A 21,300-nucleotide genomic window follows, 5' to 3' on the forward strand; every position below is an offset into this window, starting at 1 on the left:
TGCATTTGTGACTGAGGTATATATTACAAGCAATGGAATCACTGGGCCCAGCATTTGAACCTGGTCCGCCTGCGAGGAGACGCACGTCTAGAAAATGAGCGACTGGAGCACCCCCTTCTGCGGGTCGCAGGAGCACAACTCTGGAGACATGCGATCACATGCAAGACAAGGGTTGAAAAGGTCGGAAGTGGTGCTCGAAACCCCAGAGCAAGGGATGGGACGTTGTCTCAGGTCCGATCTGAACGATTGGGTAAGCCAGACTGATCAGCAGTTCCAAAGTTCGTAGAATCGTGATTCCAGAATCGGATGGATTGAGACGTCATTTTAGAAGCCATCAATCTAGATTCGTAGGAACACTGACAGGGCGTATCGGGATCGGAAAATGTCAGTCAATATTAGACCGATCTCAAAGTAGGCGTCTTGAGACCAAAGTTGGGCCAGATCCAAGAAGCTGTGGCCCGTACCAGAATTTCATGAGACACCAATTTTTGACCCTGCCAGGCCGCTTCGAAATGTCACTGTATGGATCAACTACAAGGGATTCGACCCTTGACACTGGGAGATGTGTAGATGCGATTGTTTGTCCCGATGCCATTTGGTGCCATTTAGTATTTTTATCTCCCTGACTTGCAGCACGTTCAAGCTGTGGAGTGAATACCGCTTGGTGTGAAGTCTCGGTACCACAAATTTGAGGCTCTCTGGAAAAGGTTGACTTCAACTGCGATCCGACTCAATTTGTCGCTGCACACGTCTCTGTTCCTCTAGAATATCTTCATAGTCTTCTATTCGGACGGCAATTGCATCCCAGATCAAGACGGCTTGCACGAATATCGTGTCATGTCCATTCTGCAACCCTTTTACACTCTCTTTTCTGGTCGGTGGCGTCGACGCCCGAATATATCCAGTTGCGTTGATCCAAGTGCCTGGATCCAGAAAAGGCGGTCTCACATTTTCAAGGACAAGATTTATATCAACCCAGATCCGAGGAGTCGGGCTGGCGTTTCTCGGGTAGGCATGCTCGAGAAGGATTCGACCTCTGACGGCATCGTATTGTACGATACTACAACAAAAGGTCAACATCATGGATGTTACATATGCGGAAAGCATACCAGCCTAATAGTCTCACCTTGCTCGCTGCAGGAAGTGATGCTACCTCGTGAATGAAGATCAATTTGCTTGGGGCCGGCGCATTTGGTGCACCTTCGACCATAGTAGCCGGCACATGCTTGGACCTCCCAGTGGCATGGATGGAGAGGCTGGCGCTGCTAAGAGCCGTAGCGTTGGCAGCGCTTTCGACGTGGTCTTGACAACTGAGAGATGCAGCGAGTAAACAAGGCGCTCCGATGCCTGCTCGCGAGTTATGGCCCACACGTGACCTCGGCGTACCTGCCTAGAGCTTCCACTGCATCCGGAAAACCCACTTAGTGTTCGGGAGACTGGCGATGTCATGGCGGCTCGACTCTTTTGTGACCCCAGGACTAGGCTCTCAGCAAAGCCATACGGGTCTTCTCCCCAAGCGATTCCCTTGAACCTGTAATCCCCTGTCGCATAGGACTTTCACTCCTTTCGCTCGTCTTGACTCCCAGCCCTCTGCCGCTTGCTTTTGATCCCGAGGACTGATCCCACAGACTGTCAGTTGCCATCGGCTGAACACGCGATACCGATCGAAGCGGGTGGAAGTGACTCTACCACGCCGGACTATCTCCCTTCTGTGACTGAGTCACTCCAGCTTCTCAAGCACACCATACCCGGAACCCCTGCTTGCGACTATCTTGCAAGGCCGTCGTCATTTATCAGAAAATATGTGGGGTTGGTTTGGCGGGGCAGCAGCCCAAGCCAGAAAAGATGCCCCCAAGAAGGCCATTCTACAGCTGCGGTCACAGCTGGATATGCTGCAAAAGAGGGAGAAGCATCTAGAGAACCAGATGGCAGAGCAAGACGCAATAGCAAGAAAGAACATAACCTCAAACAAGGCCGGTGAGTTAACCGGACCACCTCTTCACACTTGGTACCTTTACTAACACGATGTCTTTGCCGACCAACAGCCGCCAAAGCTGCTCTGCGACGCAAGAAACTCCATGAACGCACACTTGAGCAAACATCAGCGCAGATTGCTCAGGTAGAACAGCAGATTTATTCCATCGAAGCCGCCAATATCAACCAGGAGACACTCAATGCTATGAAGAATGCTGGACAAGCCATGAAACAGATCCATGGCAACTTGACCATCGACAAAGTAGACCAAACCATGGACGAGCTACGCGAACAACACGCCCTCGGCGAAGAAATCGCCAACGCCATCACAAATGCTCCTATCGGTGAACCTATCGATGAGGCTGATCTGGAGGAAGAGCTGGAAGGACTGGAGCAAGAGGCCATGGACGAGAGGATGTTGAAGACTGGCCCAACACCTGTCACAGGCGAAATCAACAGGCTCCCCGCCGTGTCTGCTGGCCCAAGTAAGCTCCCCCTTGACACTGCACATGATGAAAGACGTGTTGATCATTCTACAGTAAGCACCAAGCCCTCAACGGTGGAAGAAGACGAAGAAGAAGAACTACGGAAACTGCAAGCCGAGATGGCTGTTTGAGAGAGGCCGACGAGTGGATGGCGCAGGGACACTTGCTCCCCTCTGCCGCCTTTTGTGGGATAACAGGAATGTGTTACGCGAGCACCGGAACGAATGTCAGATTTTGATATAACTTGCGTAGTGTAGATTGGCGTTTCGAAGGCCAGGCTTGCATTACAATCGGTCTTGTCTTTGGCGGATGTTGACTGTGGACGGTGTGCTAGAGGACTCATTAATGACAACTTTCAGTCACTTGTGCATTCACGCACCTAGGCACAGGACAATTAAGTTCCTCTGTCCGTTGCGTTATGCACTTCATTGCTCCTGCTTGACAGCACTAGCCAGTCCCTTTCATCCTCTTACACTGAGCTATACCTTCCCTATTTCTGGTTTCCTCACCATCTGCCTCATTCTACCAACATCTGCTTGTCAATAACATTAGCCAACTGGGTGAACAGCAGCTTTTGCACTCTGCTCTCGTCCCCTCTATCACTCTCTATGTTAAACTTGAACCTGTCGCCTCTTCACTCGCTGGCTCTCGTGAACCTCATCTTCCCTGCCGAAGTGCTGGTGAGAGCACTGAAGAAGTGTCATGGACTACGAAGTCTGGGACGAGAACTTACGAAACGATTTTCCCCGGCCGCCATGGTGAGACCGACAGTTGCGGGTGTCTTCTTTCACACCCATCAAATATGCATGCGTCTCAATCGAAAGGAAGGGTACCAGATGGAGCCACTTGGTTTGTCATCACCTCCTTGGGGGAAAGCGAGGAGTAGAAATGGGTAAGTATGACAGACTCTGGCCTGCCGAGGATCAAAAGATGTGGATTGAACTGGCTTTCTCAGCCCTGCAATGGATACCAAGATGTGTATCGAGTAGAGGACGGCAAGTGCCAAAACTGACACAGGCGACAAGGATTCAAGAAGATATGAAACTAGGGAAAGATGTGCTGGGTTGGAAAGAACGAAGAACACACTATAAATGGAAGCTGAAGGTAGAAATAGCGAGCCTGATCGAGAGATTGAGCTACACTTAGTGCTGTTCGCACTTGCAACCAGTTGATTGAATGAACGACTCTGACGATACAGTCGATCAGGGTGTTAGCAAGCAGCTCTTGTCTTTAGCAGACCCAGCATGCATATGTATGTATGTCCCTCCCCTCCTTTGCACACAGTTAGGCTATTGCTCAACACCATGGCATTACATGCGACGGCAGAGCAGCGCTGGAAGGGAACGAGGCAGAGCTAGCCCTTCCGTCAAGAGTTGAAAGTCATGCTTTTGCCCGGCAGCTCTTTGCCCATCTTCGCTCGTCTCGCTCCGGTGCTCGTGTCCAACGCCTTGGCAAAAGGGTTTATGACCTTCCTCTCCTGTCCCTGCTGTGTTGATGACTGTAGGCTAGGTTTAAACAAGGACGGCGCAGAGGCGTAATCAAACGGCTCTGTGGCTTGTGCTTGAGCATCTTCTGCAGCTTTTCGACTATCCCTGAGAGCCTTTTTCTCGGCCTTCTTCCGTCTCTTCGCTTCACGTTTCGCCTCTACTTCCGGGTAGAGGAATGTAGAAGTTGATGAAGGGAATTGGGATGAAGGAGAAGTTGAGAATGCCTCATCGCCAGCTGTCGTGGTTCCTTTGGCGACACCGATCATCTTGCCATTGTGGGAAACAATAACAGTCAGGCCATCGTCGCTCGCGTCTTGGTGAGAGTCGTCTGTCTTTCGCTTCTTGCCCTTTGAACGCGACAACTCGTTGAGCGTGAAGATCTCGTCGTCTTTGGAGCGAAGGCGATCTTTTGCCGTGGGGGCCTCTGGATGGAGTGCCTTGGTTGGTTTGGTCAAGGCCGATTCAGATGCAGGCTGAACCAGGGCTCCTTCAGCCTTTGCGGCCTCTTCGGTGGTGGCGAGCAGCCGAAGCGGAACCATTGACGACAGTGCTGCAGTTGCAATTGTAATATCTGTTGAGGACCGTTGACATTGTGGTGTCACACCGCCCCAGAACATTGAAGCAGACGATCTATTCACGGCAGGCGTCAGATCAACGTGGTCTGGCGACGCCGAGATGGGGCCAGCAGCCAATTGCTTTAAAGTTGCGCCCAGCCCGGAATATGTGCTCTGCGGATGTTGCTTTTTCTCCCGTGGTCGGACGGCTTTCAGGCCAAGGACTGTTTCACAGTGCTGTACCAACTCTTCTCGTGACTTGCCGTTCTTACCTTCGATCTTGCCCTGCTTGACGACCTCAATAATCTCAGGAATACGATCCGAGACCAGCTTCGAGTCGCCTCTGCAGGTCTGGTGGAAATTGAATACTGAAGTTGGCATGTTTTCAGCGACACGCCACAATGTCTTGTTGGGCAGGATGTATTGGATGCCTTCGTCCAACTCTCTTGCTTTACGGTCTCGCCATGCGTGTAGAGCACGAAAGACTCCGAGCTGCTCTTTGCTGAGATTGATATATCTCTGGGTGAGCATTGCAAACCAGCCAAGCTGGCCGCCACCTGTTTCGAGGTCATACTTTTGTCGAGTGTAGACTTGGAGGGCTTCTTTCTTCGACTGCATCAGGACATAGTCTGTAAGGTTGACATTGGGCGACGATCCATTGACAAGCAAGTTTCGCATATGGTCGTAAATGGTCAGCAGATAGTGTGTGTCCGAGCGAGCATAATCGACCAAGTCTTTTGGGAGAGGTCGTACCCGCCAGTCCGCGAGCTGATACTGTTTTTGAGCATGGACGTTGGCGAACTGGAAAAGGAGGTGCTTTAAACCTTTCCCTTGAAATTGCAAGGCGCAAGCTGCGTGGTATGTGTCGAAGAGGCCAACGATATACAGGCCCAGATCGCGTTGCAGCCAGATGACGTCCATGTTTGAACCGTGTAGCACTTTCAAGATCTTTGGGTTTGCGAAAACCTGGTTAAGAATCTGCAGCTTCTCACGCCATGGTTTGAGTGTATCAATAATCCAGTCTTTTTTGCGCGTGCTGATCTGCATCAGACAGACCATCCCGACGTAGGAGCGCATGTCATTGTGTTCGAGGTCAATTGCGATCTCATCGGCATCTTTAAGCTCTTCTAGCATGTCCAGGACACCTTCTTCTGTGTCAACGAAGATGTGCTCGCTTTCGTCGATAGGCCTAAACGCTATCGGCTGCTTGAACTTGTAGACGGTAGGCGGATATTGGTAACGTTCGATTTCTTGTGCATAAGGGTGTCGGTATCTGAACGTAGAGTGAGTAAATGCACCAAAAGGTTAACTTGGATCATACCCTGTCTCCTCATTTCCTATGCTTTCTTCGAGCGGAACAAGAGCATGAGGCTTCGTCTGAAGCAAAGGCTTGAACGGAGTCGAGTCAGAATTGTTCACCTGTCTCTCGAAAAAGGTTTGAGGTTTTTGAATATTGCCTGCAGCCCATCTCTGCAGACCCAGACCTGTCTTTGTAGACATGGAAGAGGGTTCGGAATCTTGGGGAGCTGCATTCTGCGGTTTAAAAATGCCAGAGAACTCATCGAGCGACGAGTCAGCTTTCTCAAGAAGACCATCGACGACGTCGACAATTCCGCGCCAATTGTCCTCTACGCTGTCCTGATTTTGCAGCGTGGGCGGTTTGAGTGATGTGTCCTGCGTGGCAGCCTTGAGGAGTTTGTTCGTCAGGCGTAGAAGGTGGGCATTTTGGCGATCGAGGGCGCGCGATATTTTGTCGCTGGAGGAGCGATGGAAGCCCAAATCTTGGTTGGACACCTGGGTTGCGCTCCTCGTCACATCGATGAGAGAGGCTTGGACGAGATTCTGAAAGGACTTGAAGTCCGCATTCAAATCCATGATAGAGTGCAGACTGTGCCAAATGCACTGTCGGCAGCAAGTCGTCAGAGCGCTATGCCAGGCAGAATCAGTGGTAACAGGAACGCGATAGTGAAAGATTCCTGGACAATTTGTATAATAAGTGAAAAGCGGAAGGATTGAACCGAAGATACTCCACCGTCTACCTGCGACGGCCACTAAGGGGTTGGTGGGCGCAACGGTGGAGTGAATCACTGCAATGGTGCAATATACGGTCGATCATACGACCCCAAAAGACTAGGCGTCCATCGGCTCATCTCAACGTCGTCGCATTATGTTCAATTCGTGGAGCCACGGCTGGATAAAAGTACCGCAAAGAGAGACAATGACTCGCCCTGGAATCTTCATTCCTGTTCATAGGTATGGTGGGGACGCTCAAAAGTACTGGCTGTGAAACCTGTCGGAAACGCAAGAAGAAGGTGAGAATCCTATGCTCCAAGGGAACGTTTTGTTTATGCTGACTTTGGCATGTAAAGTGCGGTGAAGAGCTCCCTTCGTGCTCAGCATGCATCAGAGCAGGCTGGAAATGCCCAGGGTATGCTAAAAGATGGAAGTTTGTCGATGAGAGTGGACCGCTCGCGTTGCTCTATCGCAACAAGAAGTACATCTTCGAAGACGTTGACCATCCCGAACCGACTGGCGACGAAGGCTCTGCATTTCGAGGTATTCTCATAAAAAAGGCGCGCTTTCCTCTCTTCTCGAGTACATCGACCACCGTCGAGTGGCCTCTGGTCTCACCAAGCGACCAACTGTGTTCCACTCTGTGCTACATACTAGATGAGCCTCAGAGCAGGTACACCTTTCCCATAAAATCTCATGGACGATTTTATGCTATGATTCCCGTCCGGCTAGGTCGCAATATTGCACTGGACGACGCGGTCTCATGTCTGTGCAGCATCTACGTGGACTCTCTAAGATCAACCCAAGCTCCGTCGAAGGAGTGCCTTCGGCTCTACGGCCGATGTTTGCGTTCTCTTCGAAAATCGCTGGACGTGCAGCACACTCGCGCAGAGGCTGAAACAATATGTGCGTCTATTATCATGCAAGCATGCGAGGTACGTATCTCATGTTTTGCTTTTCATTGATGAGTATCCTGTGGAAAGCTGACCTGTGCAGTTGGCCCTGAACAACGAAGGTGGGCGATGGAGTCAACTGTGTATGGGAACGAAACTTCTCATTGAAGAACACGGTCCTGAGAGGTTTACAAAGCCCTTCGAGCGGGCCATGCTCGAGTCGCAGCGAGCCTGGTTTGTGAGTAACTGTACCCGAGTTCTATAGCCTAGGTGCCAGATTGCCCGTGACTAATCTGGCCCAGATTCTTCAAGACGCAAGCATCGGACAAGAATGCTTTCTGTCACGGCAGGAGTGGCGTCGATTGTTGAAGAGCTCCACCACTACCACAGCGGCTGAGGAGCATGCTAGTATCGCACTTCGATCCGAGCTTTGCGACTTCCTTGTCGACGTGCCGGGCCTAATGCGACAAGCCTCCAGCACCGCAGATCAGCTTTTGAACGGAGAATTTGACTCAGCTGGAATCACAGGGCGGCGCCAGAACGCAATCTTTCACATATCGTCACTAAAACATGCCTTCGAATGCTGGTATTGCACCAAAATCGCACCTCTGCGTTCCATCTCGGGGCTCTACAACACACCAAGGTTGAAACTACTGGAAACAGCACTCCACTGGATGACCTTCTACTTGCTATCGTTGACTGCGTGTCTAACTCCATCATGATGAAGCTAGATATCTTGTGTTTCAGCGTCGGCGCGGACTATAATGGCTTCAAAGTTGACAATCTTGACTATCAAAAGGCACAGGCGAGACGCAAATTGATGATGTATCAGTCATTACAATTTGTTCGAGCAAAATCTCTGATCGCGGCCAAACCTCTGGAATTTGGGTTGCGACAGCTGTGGCTCGACGCCGGATTCGAACAGAGCACAAGACAAAAGGATGAGAAAGATTCTTGAGCCCGTCAACATTCTATGTACCTGTTTCTATACCCGAGCCGCATTCGATCCCAAGGCGCCGGTTCTCATGACCACCAAAAGCCCAGCACCAGCAACTCATCTCCAGGCGATAGCTTATCTTCCTCTCAAGCGTGCAGCCATTTCGTCGCACCCATCAGCACTGAAATGATGTATCAGACCTTTGTAGGTTTTCTTTGCGAATTGCTCTGCACGGTTCAGCATTTCATCTTCGTATGCTTTGATCGCTTCTGGCAACTTTTCTCGGTCCCCGCCGCAGCCGATGATAGCCTTCGCAAGGTCCAATGAATCGATCATGGCAAGGTTGACGCCGACGCCAGCGAAAGGGGTCATGACATGAGCTGCATCTCCCAGCAGCGTCACTCCTGCGTCGGACTCCCACCGGAACCCGACGGGCAACATCCACATCTTGCGTGGGACGAGTTTGTCATTGGCGTCACGGATGACTCGCTTCAGATCGTCGCTGCAGTTGCTATAATACTGCTCAATGAGCTTTTCCCTGGCGATATCGGGCGAAGTCCAATCGATTCCACATGTCTCAAGCCAGTCTTCGGGCTGTCGCACTCCTGCGTAAACCCGAATGCTGTTGTTTCCCAATTTCTGAGCTTGAATCGCGCGACCTTCATCAAACATGAAGCAATTCCCCGCACCCACGAATTCGCTCAGCCAATGGTGCTTTTTGTCGAAATCCAACGCCCATAGCTCAATGGCGGTAACGCCCGAGTAATACGGTTGCTGGTCGGTGAGGAATGGGCGAACTTTAGACCAAGCACCGTCAGCGCCAACAACGAGGTCGAATCCTTCCTCCGTACCCTCCTTAAATTTGAGGTCATATTTACCGGCCTGCGAGGACGACTTCTGGACAGACTGCAACTTTTTGTTCCACACCACGGTTCCGGGTTTCAGTGAGTTGAGAAGCAATTCCCGCAACTTTGTGCGATCGATTTCTGGGCGATCGGCGTACTCCTCGGTTCGAGTGTTGCCCATCGTGTTCTCATCATACACAATGGTGCCGTCGTACTTGAGCAACTTCAATGCTTCACCTTCGGGACGGGAGAGCTTCTTGAATTCCTCTGTCAGACCTGCATGTTGAAGGGCGAGCTGGCCTCCTCGGGGGTGCAAGTCGACTGTGCCTCCTTGGTCTCGTCCGAAGGAGTCGTTGTCGAGCTCGAAAACGGTGCATGTGAGGTTGTTGAGTTGGAGGAGGCGTGCGAGCGTGAGGCCCGCGGGACCACCTCCGACAATTGCGACTCGGATGTTGCTCATGTTGACCTCGCTTTTGGGGGTTTCTGGGAGTAGCTTGTGTTCTGATTGTGTTCTCTTGGAAGTCTGTTTGCTTGTGTCTCTCTGATATTGTTCAGCGACAACGGTCAGTCCTTTTATATCATGTCCTCAACTACCAGCCAGCAGTGCTCCTCGATCGACAGTGCCAATGTCAACACGAGCATTCTCCTGGCAATGCCAGCCTTCTTTCTCGACAATCGCCGTTGATTGGATACCGCGCAACATATCACAGCACTTTTGGGACTGTCATGTAGACAAATATCGTGTCATCATTAGGCATGCCTGTCAAACCAGCCTGTCGGTGCAGCCTCCGCGCCTCGCTCTGAAGCGCGAGAACCGAAGGCCGAGGCTTGGCGTCTTGCCAAGCTTCGCGGGGCCGGAGCGCAGACCGGCGCCGGGTAACCCCCGCCGGGCTCCAAGACAGGCGCCGACTCGTGATTGGCTCCTGCGCAACATCAACCTGTATCCACTGTACTCTCACGTTTCCACCACGTCGGCAATAATCGTTATTGGCATGTGCCTGTCGCTCCATCTCCCTCGAATTTCTTGGTTCCCTTTGCGTTTCACATTTCCAAGTCGCTTACGAAGTACAGTGATCTGCGAGCTTGGTGCCTGCCCAGCCTTGGTGCAAGCTTGCGTCATTTTGGCAGTAATGAGGCTAATAATGTCACCCATGTTCCTGTTCGCATCTGCCTGTGCGCTACATTGTCGGTTCGGTCATATCATGGGCTCTCACACTACACGAGGCGGACTGTTTGTTTCAGTGTCCGATTAATTTAGGTGCGGTGGGCGCAAAGACCAGGGTTGAACACACGTGATCAAGCAATATTCGGACGAGAGTCTTATTTCCGACTTCTTCAACACATAGAGGTGTGAGTGTATATATAACGTTAAGCTGATAACCAGACGGTCGCTTTGCTGCTTTCCCAGAACCCAGTATTCTGTCACCCTTTGCGCAAGCTATCCCATCAAAGCGCTTCATCTCTAAGACTCTCTTCTGGACCATCACTTCGGTGGAGAATCACGCGGAGCACGTTTTATCAGCCTCGCCCTCCAACTTACTACACCAATCACTTCTCAAGGCCGCCTTCTCTGTCAAGTCGTCGAGGGCTCACGATGTCTTCTTCCTCTCCGCAACCGACCACCAACGACCTCCTCAACCAGGAAGTCGTGCCGCCCGCCAAAATCGGGGTTGTCATCTGCTCGCAGCGGCAGCCACGGATTGGGAATCAAATCGGCACCTTCATCTTCGACAACCTCAAACAATATCAACGATCCAGTCAACAGGTATCTTCATATGAGCTCTCTCTCATCGACCTGGCCGACCATCCGCTCCCGTTCTTCAACGAGCCTGGCATCCCGCAGATGATCACTAATCCTTTGGATTACACCCACGGTAGGTTCTCATTGATATTCCAATGTACAACAAGACTAAATTTCAACATTTCTCTCTGTACTGCCGTTGCGTACACGATCGGAGAGTCGAATCGTATGCTAACGTGGATTCCAGAGCACACCCGCGCGTGGTCCCAAGTGATCACATCGCACAAGGCTTTCATCTTCGTCACCCCTCAATACAACTGGGGTTACCCGGCCAATCTGAAGAACGCCATCGACTATCTCTTCAACGAATGGGCCGGGAAGCCCGCCCTTGTCGTGTCGTACGGTGGACACGGGGGCAATCAGTGCGCCGAACAGCTGAAAACGGTGCTGACGGGTGTGCGAATGAAGGTTGTGCAGAAGAGCGTCGGGTTGGCTTTCCCGGGGCCAGGCAGGGAGTTTCTCGGCAAGGCGGCCAAGGGCGAAGACTTGGGACTGCACAAGATAGACGGATTGTGGGCCAAGGAGCTGGAGGAGTTGCAAGGGCTCTTTGACGAGTTGGTGAAGTCGGTACAGGGAGAGTGAAGATTCTATGCGTTGAGGTGTGTGCAGATGTGCTTTACAGCATCTTGGACCAGATTTCTGGTCGGTGCTCAATATTTCGACAGGTTTCACTGACTGTATAACGGGACGTTGAAGGACCAGCTCAATGTCCACATAGAATACAGTATCCTCCTTGCCTTCTTTGTATGCTCACAGATCTTTATGGAAATTGGGTTCTCCCAGCCGCACTCGCCACTCCTCTCCATTGAAGAGCAGTAGGAGAAGCGGCAGGAAGAAAGCCACATCAATAAACGCCATTGCAACCCACGCATTCAGCACGCCGATTCTCTCGGCCCATGGGATCGCATAGAAGCCCATAGCGAACGAGTACATCTGTCTCGTAAAGTTGAGCAGTGAGCCGATCTCTGGGGATTGAGGTTTGTAGCACTGTGTTTTAGATATTGTTAGCACTGATGCACAATAGATCGGGAATGTTCCAAGCAGATTGCCTGACTCACCTCCGCGGTATATGTGTAGACGACGGTCGTGGAGATCTGCAATCCAACGCTGGAGAGTGCGATCCCAAATGCCACGCCGATCCAGTGCGTCTTCCGCTCGAGACAGACGCCTTCGATAATGATGCCGACCGGTGTGAGTACGAAAGCTGGAAATATTGCGAGAAGTCTATCTTCCGGCTTCCGTTGTCCACCTCTGCGTAGTGCCCTCCTCTCGCTCACCCAGTCCGAGAAGCCGCCTGACATGGCCTCGCCGATGATACTTCCGATCGTGATGGGGATTCCGAGTAAGAGTCCAGTCTGCTGAGGCTTGAAGTGGTAGGCTTTGCCGAACAGGTTTGCGCTGGTGATGATGAATAGAATACTGCCATATGCGAACGATACTGCATAGGACATGGTGGGAAGAAGCACGCTCGGGTACTGAAGCATCTGAATTGGTCTGAAGAAGTCGATGACACGCAACCGCCGTGTAGGATGGGCCTTGCGCTGCATCAGCATGTTTTCACGCCAACCTCGTCGTGGCCGTGCAAGCGCTTCAGGAGCACGGGAATAGAGTGTTTCTGGGACAGTGAATGTGAAGAGGATGAGGACTGCCGCAGTGAGGATCGCCGGAACGTAGAAGCACCAGTGCCACGTCAAGTTCTTTTCGATGTAACCACCGATTATCGGAGCGACGTGGCCTCCAAGGATGAATGAGACGGTGTATATCCCCATGTAGAACCCTCGTTCGTGCGTAAAGAACAGATCACAGACCGTGGCACTGCCGAGTCCCAGCGGGACGCCGCCGAAGAAACCGTTCAGGGCGCGGAATGTCAAGATCTGTCCAAAATCCTTTGATTTGCCAGATGCCACAGACATAGCTATGCTCATTGCAACCGTTATGATGTACACAGGTCGCCGCCCGTAGACATTGGATATTGGATTCCACACGATCGTAGACACGCCTACGCATGCGATGAAGGTGCTGGTGACGAAGGCTGTCTGTACGAGGCCTCGATGGAGGAAGTGCGAGAGAGGTACGAAAGCTGGTGTCTGAAAGTTTTGTCAATTCCATAGACGTGAGCAACTATTTTGTGTTGACGATGCTTACTATCAAAGACGCGCTCAAGAGAGCCAGAAACGACAAAAGCGAAACCTCGGTAAGAACCACCAGCTTGACCCAAGGCTTCCACTGCATTTGTTGCCTGTTAGCATGTCCAATCAATAAAAAGATTTGCAGGAGCAGTGTTGCCATCAGAAAGCAGCCGGAGCGAGAACGTCCACAACCAGCCGCTCGAGAACTGGAAATGGCAAACAGTAGCCCGAAGATATAACGACACTTACATTCAATGGATCCAGAGGATCGTCTGACGGTTGTGGAACAAGGGGAAGTCCATGGCTATCGTAGTAAATACCTGGACCTTCTGCACCAGCACCGCCATCACCCTTGGCAATGTCCGAGCTATTCGTGCTCTCGACGGTGGCTACTTGGGGCTTTTCAGACGTGGCCATTGCGAATGTTGATGTCGCATGTCGGATTGTTGGCGACAGGCGAAACAGGTTGGGAGGCAGAGTCAGCCGTGATGAGCTACCTCCCTTGTTTCTGGAGACATGCCAGGATACAAATAAGACCTATCCCATGTTTGCCGTATAGTCCACAAGCAGAAGCCGGGGAGTTAAGGTAGAGCCGCGGAAGCTGGGGTATAGGAGGCGTGGTTACCGACGCGGAGAAATTCTGGGGAAATCAGGCATCTCCTGCATTGTCCAATCAACAATATCTCCTAGGATAATTCGGCATCAAGTCCCTGATGCACCGGCCGAGAGTCCTGCAAGTATTGCCCACGTGCATGATCGGGCCGGTCTGGGGCGCTTGTGCATAATCATAATCGAGGACAAGATTTCGTGCGGACACCTGTTCAATCGCCATAGTGTGCTCGGCCCGACACCAGGAAGAGTGCCATCAGTGAGTGGTAGAAGTCGATGAAGCTCATCTCATCCAAGTCAGGTGTATCGTCAGATGGCTTGTCGTCATTGTCTGCGCCTTACTGTGCGCTTTCATGGTGAGCGTTGACGTCCCATGACCACATTCCTGAACCCAGAGAAGAGTAAGACTCGAGCTGAGTTCCCAGGTTGGTGGTTAGATCTTGCGTAATGTCCCAGAATGCAAAAAGGTCCGCATGGGCTAGGTCGTCATAACCACCCTGGTCGAAAGCCGAGCTCTCCAGAACAGGAGATGGAACAGTTCCAGTCTGCGGTCTCGAAGAGCTTACGCCTCTTCGTCCCTCGGCGAGCAAGGATCTATCCATGAAACTAAGAAGTTGCTGAAGAAAAGTGTACGCGCGCTGAGCGCATTGGTGATTTGTAGACATCTGTCTGATCATTTGCACTGCACGATCTAGCTGGGAAAGCGCTCTTTTGTCGTTTCGATATTCTGGATCCACCACATGCGACACAACAATTAATATCGCGTTGAAAACTGTGTCATGAGGTCAGCCTAGAGAAGAAGGATTTAAACAAGGAGACACTGTACGATAGTAGAGGTTGAACCAGCTCGGCCCAACAGCATGTTTAGTTTGATCATATCGAAGACCCACCAAATCGATCGTGTCCTCAGCCGTCCGGACGCAGATGCGTCTGCTGTTCTGGAGCATACTGTTTTTGAGAGTCTCAGAAGTTTTCCAGGGTTGATCGGTTTTCGACAGGATACTGAGAGTGGAGGCGAGGGACTGTCGATGGATGAGAATCCTCACCATATTCGCTCGGAGGTTCAGGATAAGGCATTTGTCATCTTGAACAGCCGTGTTGCTTTGAAGTTTGAGATTCGATGGTAAATTGACATACCAAGATTCGAACGCTTCATCCAGCTGCACGAGCGTTTCCAGAGGAGGTTCGGTGAGAGATGCCGCTGACTCAAGCAACCGATACAGCTTTGAGACTTGTATTGAAAACGACATTAGTGACGGAGCCTCAAGGCTCGGATACAGCAACCTGCTTTTCTGAACACAATCGTCGTCCAAATCTTCAGGAAGAGGTGTGTCAAAGGTTGACGACGAGGTTGCTGCTGGCCTCCCATAAATCATGCTCAGGACTTGGTCCAGGCCGTAGCAGGCGTACCACACACGTTTTCGTGTCTCTCGCATAATACAATCAAACTCTTTCCCAGGTGCCCGATGAAGCTCCAGGCCGTACGCAATCCTGATCGCGAGACCAAGTACGTTCCAGCACTCTGAGGGAGAACTGGAGCTTTGTAGATATCGGGCACCTAACAAGAGGATTTGGACCTTTTCGACTTTCCAGTCGAAGAGTAGGGTTGGGCCGACAAGCGCCATCGCTATGTCGTAATATCCCCTTGTGCTAGAAATTGACGCGTCCGCCCGGTGTCGGTGGTGGGAAGCGGCGATGGCGAAAAGCATGTTCATGATCGCTAGTGTGTATCTGTGTTCTGAGCGGTACGCTGTGTCGCCAGCAATGACTTGATCAATCTGTGAGAGGAGGGTGGGTGCATGAAAAATGGGCGACAGCTCATAGTGGAAATCGAAAAAGAGATTAATCAACTCGCGACAATTTGGCGGAAGAGCATATAGGTCCGCGGGTGTCGAGAAGCACGGAGGGTCGCGTGGGGAAGACAGAGACTCGGCCTCCAGCTTGTTTGAATCTGCGCCATTCATGGCGTTGAGAATCAGCTGAGTGAACGAGATGCCTGAATACCCTCCCATGAATATCTCGGGGTTGGCAGAAATGTGAACGGAGACCCGCCGCTGAAGATGAGGTGGTGGGGACCGCTCAATCGTGATAGAGTCCTCCTGGCTCCTCCTTGATGGTAGAGACAACGATTCTGGATGCTCTGAAACTTGTAGTCGACCACGAGGACGTGCTTCCTGTTCTTCGAATCTTCTAAGCCTTTGCTCCAGAGACCGGATGTAGCTGAGCTCGCTTGAACATTAACAAGTCGATTGCTTGAGGGCTTCATCACAGAGGTCAATGCTACTTACGCTTGCGAGCTCTTCGGCATTCCCTTGAGCATATCATCATCAAGTTGCCTGGACACGATGTGAATGCACTTTGTCTTTCGCAAGCGACAGTCAGGGCACGCAACGGCAACGCGTTTGCGCTTCTTCGGAGGAGTTTGTGGCTCCATTGAAGCTGTGACTTTGTGTAAAGGAAAGAAAAGGATTTAAGGAGTGGTCTCCTAAGGACTTGTAGACTCTGGTTGATATGTGTGGCTCTGGTCCATCACGGTATCTCTGATAAGAGTTCTGGGTTGTTGCTGTTGAGGCTAGAGCAGCAGAGAGGGTGGCAGCAGTCCAGAAGAGGAGATCAGCTGTCTTTCCCAGCAGTTCCGGGCATGGAGTGTAGGAGTAAGGGAAGAGAGGATGGATGGTGGTGGACAAGGTGACAATTGACTGTATTTGAATTACGAGGGAAATGACACGGTCTCGGCGTCAGACGGTCATTTGAAATATATATATATATATATATATTATCCCCCTTTACGTACTATTCATCTCTGTCCTCGCCTTCTCGTATCCCACGTCGATGTCTTCTGTCCAAACCCAATTCATCCGGGACTTCAGGTTCTCGCGGACTATAGGCAGACACTCCTCGTACGACTTCCCCAGCATTTCCTCTGTCTGCATTTCATACACCTCACCTGCTTGCCGAGCAGTGGCTTGAGCCCTTTGCGCTCGCGGAAGGCGGACATTCTGATACAATTGTGTCCATTTTTCGAGATCCTCACCCTTTTTGTTGCGGGAACGGAGATAGTCTTGCAGTGCACGGCCGAGGATATACCCATCTTCAATGGCTTGTCCTGCTCCTGCGCCTGTGGATCTGATTAGTCTGTGTTCGATTGATATTGAACAACCAATAATCCTACCTTGATGAGGAAGCATCTATGCTGTTGTCAACAAACCTGGAATTAGATGTGGGAGAGACTTTGAAGAACTTACCGCATGAGCGGCGTCACCCATCAGCACAACCTTACCCCGAGCAAATACCCATTGCGGCAACGGTTCCCTGTCATTCATGACCCATAGCGAAGGATGTTCAGTCATATGGGAAATAATATCCTGGACAGTTTTTTCAAAGTCCTGAAAGTCCTTTGCCAGATCACTCTTATTCCCAGTGGCGGTCCAGCTCTCCTTCAGGCCGCCTAACTCCTTTTCTTCTCTTGCAACAAAGGCGACAATATTCAAAATCCTGTTGTTACTGATGGGGAACACCAAGAAATGCTTGTCTTTACCCAGCCAGCTGACCGAGTAAGTCTGAAATGGCCAGTTCGCTTTCAGCTTGCTTATAGGGACCAGCCCCCGGTATGCGATTCTCCCTCCGTAACGAGGGTTGTCCGTACTGAACTGAGCTCGAAGATTTGAATGTATCCCGTCACAACCAATCACCAAATCAGCGGTAGCAGTGCTACCGTCTCGGAAATTCAAGCTGACAGTCTCCCCTTCGTCCTGAGGAGCTGCCGTCAGAACAGACACATGACTAGGAGATAGAAGTGAGAGGCACTCACGGTAATGTTGATGCAAGACTTGTTGGTGTGCAGAATTGCAGCTCCTCGAGCTTTGATGGTGTCCACCAGAAGATCCAAGAATTCAGCCCGATGGACAGGACATTGGCGAATCTTCAGCTGATCATTGACCGGTACAGTCACGATGTCTGCTCCGTTATCGTACCGCCGAAAAGATATCCAGATACCCTGTCGATTTCCGGCGATACCATTTACAGCGTCTCCAATCCCGATAGAATGGAGCAATCTTGCGGCATTGACCCCAATGCCAATACCGGCACCAATTTCTTTGTACTGTGGTGCTTGCTCGTAGACATCAATTTGGATGCCTTCGCTAGCACAGTGATGATGCAGTGATAGAGCAGCACACAAGCCGCCAATGCCGCCGCCGACGATGGCTATTCTAAAGGGAGAACCATGAGAACCCATGGTGGGTGGTCAGCTCGAGAAGTGCGAAATCAATGCGTACCTACGTCAGTGAGTTAGCTTGACCTGAGACAAGCAATTACGAGACAACTAGACTGGACTGATTCCATTTTATTTGGCTTTGGGTCGGAGAACTATTCTGCAGTTGTTGTACCGGACTTGAAAGCGACAACAAAGAGTTCGGGGAGAATGCTTAACTCCCCGAAGGCAAGCCTCGATTCCCCGTGGTCAGCGACCACTTACTCCGCACTTCGCGAGCTTGCCCCTGCTCAAAGCTGCGTTCGTTGGCATCTTGAAGTCTACGTACCCCGTACGAGGCATGGGTTACAGAGATGTATCCACTGATGAACAATTGTGTCGGTGCGCCTGCCGAGATTGTCTGCCGGGAAAACGGCACCTGGTTTCTATGCCGACATAGTAATATAGAAACGTCCGCGAGCAGGTCATCGGCACTGAAATCGAGTCCATTTCTCTTCGTGCTGATTTCTACATTTTCCTCTCGCTAGATTCTCACCATGAAAGGCAAAATCGCCCTGGAAGAGTGCTGGACCATCCCAGAGACCTTCCAGAGCTTCAACCCGACACAATTTGCCGGTAAAGGCGTCATCGGGGATGACCTCAATGGAAACCTGCTCGATGTCCACGGTAAACGTCTTCAGGAGATGAACGAAAATGACGTCGACTTCATGGTCCTATCCCTCAATGCTCCAGGTGTGCAGAACATCACGGACCCTGCCGCGGCAGAGAAGCTGGCCGAGATCGCCAACGACAAGATTGAAGCCGAAGTTCTGAAGGACCCCCAACGCTTCGCGGCCTTTGCCGCTCTGAGCATGCATGATCCAGCACAAGCCGGACGGGAATTGCGGAGATGCATGACGAAGAAGAAGGGCTTCGTTGGTGCTATGCTCAATGACTTCCAGAGCAGCGGACCAGATGGGAACACGATGCTCTTCTACGACGACCCAAAGTACGACGAGTTCTGGAAGGTTGCGAATGAACTAAAAGCACCCGTGTATCTCCATCCGCGGACGTCCAGCCCGTTGATCAAAGAAATGATGTGGAAAGGAAGGCCCTGGCTCGACTTCTCAGCCCTGGGATACGCGAATCGACTGAATATGCACACTCTCGGTATCATCACTGGTGGCGTTCTTGATCGCTTCCCGGATCTGAAGATAATAATTGGGCACATGGGTGAACACATGTAAGTTGTTGCGTCCGTTGCCAGCCCATGTTCACGACCTGTCAAGCCGCTGACCCATCAATCACTCTTTCTGCAGCCCATATGATCTTTACCGTATCGACCACAAGCTTGACCGCAGCCGTTTCCCGAATATGCCGATGCGGAAGGATCGACTCGTACGGGATTACTTTGGTTCCCAGGTCTTCATCACGACGTCCGGTCACTTCAGCACCCCGGCGCTGATCTGTGCCATGACCGAGATTGGTGCCCGGAGTATTTGCTTCTCCATCGACTACCCTTTCGAGTCTATTCCGAATGGATGCTGCTGGTGGGACGAGCATGTCAGTTCCGTCATCAACGAACGGGACTTTGTGGACATGGGCAGGAACAATGCGTTGAGAATCTTCCCGAGGTTGACGGAGAGTCTGCATGGACTGAAGGAGATGAGTCCAGCAGAGTGTGGAGTTGGCGGGCTCCGGGCCAACGACGGAGAAGTGACATTCGGGATGTACAACAAGGATTTCAATAAAAGGGGAAGAAAAGTGTACTGAGAGATGTAAGAAGGGAGGTGGCACTCCCCCGTCCCATCTTTGACCTGCTGCAATCTTGGAAGAACACCATATACATATACAAAGCTATATCAGGCGGCCCTGTCCATATTAACCGCTATATGAGTTATAGAGAGGATGGAAGCAACCAATCAATGACGGCCAAGGATCCCGTAGTAGATGGCCTCGGAAGATAATTGTTCCGTTTCTCCGGCCCTTGACATCGTTACCACCGAAGCCTTGCGTCAGGTCGGATTTTCTCACTCAGATTTATTGTACACATCGCAGCCCACCTGCCGAGCGCCATTATGTCGGCATCTCTGGCGCCTGAGTGTAACGAGGTCAAAGAGTGAGCTTGGAGTTTCTCACAAGAGTTTGAACATAACACTGATGCGCCACTAGGAAATATGATAGCTGCTTTTTGAAGTGGTATTCTGAGAGTATGGACCCCTTACGTTGCCTCCTTGTTGCCACCAGCTGAACGTTGTGCTCCAGAATACATCCGAGGAAACTCGTCCACTGATGAGTGCGAGCCGCTTTTCAAGCAGTACAAAAGTTGTTTGACCGTACGCGCACATTACTGCTTGCGTTTATCACTCAGCGTCCTGACTCTATGCAGAAAGCCCTCAAAGACAAAGGCATCGATGGCATGCTGTCAGAAGCCCGTGAGGGCACCAACGAGACAGACGCCGAGCATTTGAAGCGATAGCATCATATTCCTGGCACGACATCTGACGCAGACGCCCTATACTAGCAGCGCAGGACGACTACAACTAACAAACTCCCGAGGATGCTCGGCCGGTCTTCTAGTTTTACCTCTGCACCACAAGATCACTCCTCAACACCCACTTCTCGCCCTTCTTGACCTCTTTGCCTTCATGCAGCAGACAATCATCGCCATGCTTGTGGAGGAGGGCCATGCCGGTCTCAAGCTCGACCGTAATCGGCTCTGGTGATCTCTCGCCTTTCTTCAAGGCTTCCGGGTAGAATGCGGTCTCACCGCCTTCACACGTTGTAAGATAGATAAGGAGGGTCCAGGTGGTTTTGGCAGGGAGCTTTTCCTTGCCAAATTGTAATTTATTGCTCTCATCATAATGCTTGTCAAAGAATTGACCCGGACGATACCGATATATTCTTATGTTGGGATTAAGTCCGAGCACCCTGCCTCCAAACACGGCCTGATCTTCGAAGGAGCTGACGAGGTATTGCATCCCACTGCGCTCCCACAGCATTTTGGCAAAATTGGAGTCGTCAATCTGGAACCGGTCATTGACCCGGGTCGCCTCCCCTCGCTTCGGCTTCCCTGGCGTCGTCGTCAAGGGCAAGGAAGACAGGAAAGACACATAGCTTTTGCACAAGTTGGAAGTGAACAGGTTGCGGATGACCAAGATCTGGCCAGGCACCACTGTCTCGACAAACAGATGCTCCTGAGGCACGAGCGGAGCGAGAGGAGGCCAATCTGGCGGACGGGGCGTCGTTGATTGAACACTGTCGCCCTTGGAGGGGGCAGTCTTTTGTCTCCCTCGTGGAGCCATGGCATGGAAACCACAGTCTCCAACGACAGATCCTCAGGCTCGGTCAGACAAGTAGACCAGTAGAAAGAATTTCCAC

General features: G+C 51.4%; 12 protein-coding genes across 12 annotated transcripts; 5 read left to right on the plus strand and 7 right to left on the minus strand.

The window, feature by feature from the left end:
• Positions 1-714: 714 nt before the first annotated feature.
• On the minus strand, positions 715-1,210 carry AYL99_06144 (hypothetical protein; the record flags this gene model as incomplete). The annotated part of the gene is made up of 2 exons (XM_018837654.1): positions 715-1,060; positions 1,110-1,210. 2 exons carry the CDS (start codon positions 1,208-1,210, stop codon positions 715-717), a joined length of 447 nt encoding a protein of 148 aa, XP_018692214.1.
• Positions 1,211-1,802: 592 nt separating this feature from the next.
• Positions 1,803-2,590, plus strand: AYL99_06145 (vacuolar-sorting protein snf7; the record flags this gene model as incomplete). The annotated part of the gene is made up of 3 exons (XM_018837655.1): positions 1,803-1,977; positions 2,046-2,459; positions 2,514-2,590. The coding sequence occupies 3 exons, from the start codon at positions 1,803-1,805 to the stop codon at positions 2,588-2,590; spliced, it is 666 nt and encodes a 221-aa protein (XP_018692215.1).
• Positions 2,591-3,825: 1,235 nt separating this feature from the next.
• Positions 3,826-6,375, minus strand: AYL99_06146 (hypothetical protein; the record flags this gene model as incomplete). The annotated part of the gene is made up of 2 exons (XM_018837656.1): positions 3,826-5,773; positions 5,822-6,375. 2 exons carry the CDS (start codon positions 6,373-6,375, stop codon positions 3,826-3,828), a joined length of 2,502 nt encoding a protein of 833 aa, XP_018692216.1.
• Positions 6,376-6,755: 380 nt separating this feature from the next.
• Positions 6,756-8,364, plus strand: AYL99_06147 (hypothetical protein; the record flags this gene model as incomplete). Its single annotated transcript, XM_018837657.1, has 5 exons — positions 6,756-6,812; positions 6,870-7,448; positions 7,510-7,644; positions 7,709-7,992; positions 8,070-8,364. The coding sequence occupies 5 exons, from the start codon at positions 6,756-6,758 to the stop codon at positions 8,362-8,364; spliced, it is 1,350 nt and encodes a 449-aa protein (XP_018692217.1).
• A 114-nt stretch (positions 8,365-8,478) lies between these two features.
• AYL99_06148 (hypothetical protein) lies at positions 8,479-9,648 on the minus strand (the record flags this gene model as incomplete). The annotated part of the gene is made up of 1 exon (XM_018837658.1): positions 8,479-9,648. One exon carries the CDS (start codon positions 9,646-9,648, stop codon positions 8,479-8,481), a length of 1,170 nt encoding a protein of 389 aa, XP_018692218.1.
• A 1,134-nt stretch (positions 9,649-10,782) lies between these two features.
• Positions 10,783-11,571, plus strand: AYL99_06149 (hypothetical protein; the record flags this gene model as incomplete). The annotated part of the gene is made up of 2 exons (XM_018837659.1): positions 10,783-11,062; positions 11,177-11,571. The coding sequence occupies 2 exons, from the start codon at positions 10,783-10,785 to the stop codon at positions 11,569-11,571; spliced, it is 675 nt and encodes a 224-aa protein (XP_018692219.1).
• Positions 11,572-11,739: 168 nt separating this feature from the next.
• AYL99_06150 (hypothetical protein) lies at positions 11,740-13,535 on the minus strand (the record flags this gene model as incomplete). Its single annotated transcript, XM_018837660.1, has 4 exons — positions 11,740-11,976; positions 12,048-13,076; positions 13,135-13,215; positions 13,368-13,535. The coding sequence occupies 4 exons, from the start codon at positions 13,533-13,535 to the stop codon at positions 11,740-11,742; spliced, it is 1,515 nt and encodes a 504-aa protein (XP_018692220.1).
• A 530-nt stretch (positions 13,536-14,065) lies between these two features.
• Positions 14,066-16,161, minus strand: AYL99_06151 (hypothetical protein; the record flags this gene model as incomplete). The annotated part of the gene is made up of 3 exons (XM_018837661.1): positions 14,066-14,499; positions 14,554-15,956; positions 16,016-16,161. The coding sequence occupies 3 exons, from the start codon at positions 16,159-16,161 to the stop codon at positions 14,066-14,068; spliced, it is 1,983 nt and encodes a 660-aa protein (XP_018692221.1).
• A 352-nt stretch (positions 16,162-16,513) lies between these two features.
• AYL99_06152 (hypothetical protein) lies at positions 16,514-17,964 on the minus strand (the record flags this gene model as incomplete). Its single annotated transcript, XM_018837662.1, has 4 exons — positions 16,514-16,845; positions 16,900-16,915; positions 16,973-17,479; positions 17,539-17,964. The coding sequence occupies 4 exons, from the start codon at positions 17,962-17,964 to the stop codon at positions 16,514-16,516; spliced, it is 1,281 nt and encodes a 426-aa protein (XP_018692222.1).
• A 512-nt stretch (positions 17,965-18,476) lies between these two features.
• On the plus strand, positions 18,477-19,692 carry AYL99_06153 (hypothetical protein; the record flags this gene model as incomplete). The annotated part of the gene is made up of 2 exons (XM_018837663.1): positions 18,477-19,162; positions 19,239-19,692. The coding sequence occupies 2 exons, from the start codon at positions 18,477-18,479 to the stop codon at positions 19,690-19,692; spliced, it is 1,140 nt and encodes a 379-aa protein (XP_018692223.1).
• Positions 19,693-19,997: 305 nt separating this feature from the next.
• AYL99_06154 (hypothetical protein) lies at positions 19,998-20,398 on the plus strand (the record flags this gene model as incomplete). The annotated part of the gene is made up of 4 exons (XM_018837664.1): positions 19,998-20,038; positions 20,092-20,129; positions 20,185-20,255; positions 20,309-20,398. 4 exons carry the CDS (start codon positions 19,998-20,000, stop codon positions 20,396-20,398), a joined length of 240 nt encoding a protein of 79 aa, XP_018692224.1.
• Positions 20,399-20,501: 103 nt separating this feature from the next.
• Positions 20,502-21,224, minus strand: AYL99_06155 (hypothetical protein; the record flags this gene model as incomplete). The annotated part of the gene is made up of 1 exon (XM_018837665.1): positions 20,502-21,224. The coding sequence occupies one exon, from the start codon at positions 21,222-21,224 to the stop codon at positions 20,502-20,504; it is 723 nt and encodes a 240-aa protein (XP_018692225.1).
• Positions 21,225-21,300: the final 76 nt, after the last annotated feature.

Source organism: Fonsecaea erecta (genome assembly GCF_001651985.1).
Source record: "Fonsecaea erecta strain CBS 125763 chromosome Unknown Scaff5, whole genome shotgun sequence".
Taxonomy (NCBI): domain Eukaryota; kingdom Fungi; phylum Ascomycota; class Eurotiomycetes; order Chaetothyriales; family Herpotrichiellaceae; genus Fonsecaea; species Fonsecaea erecta.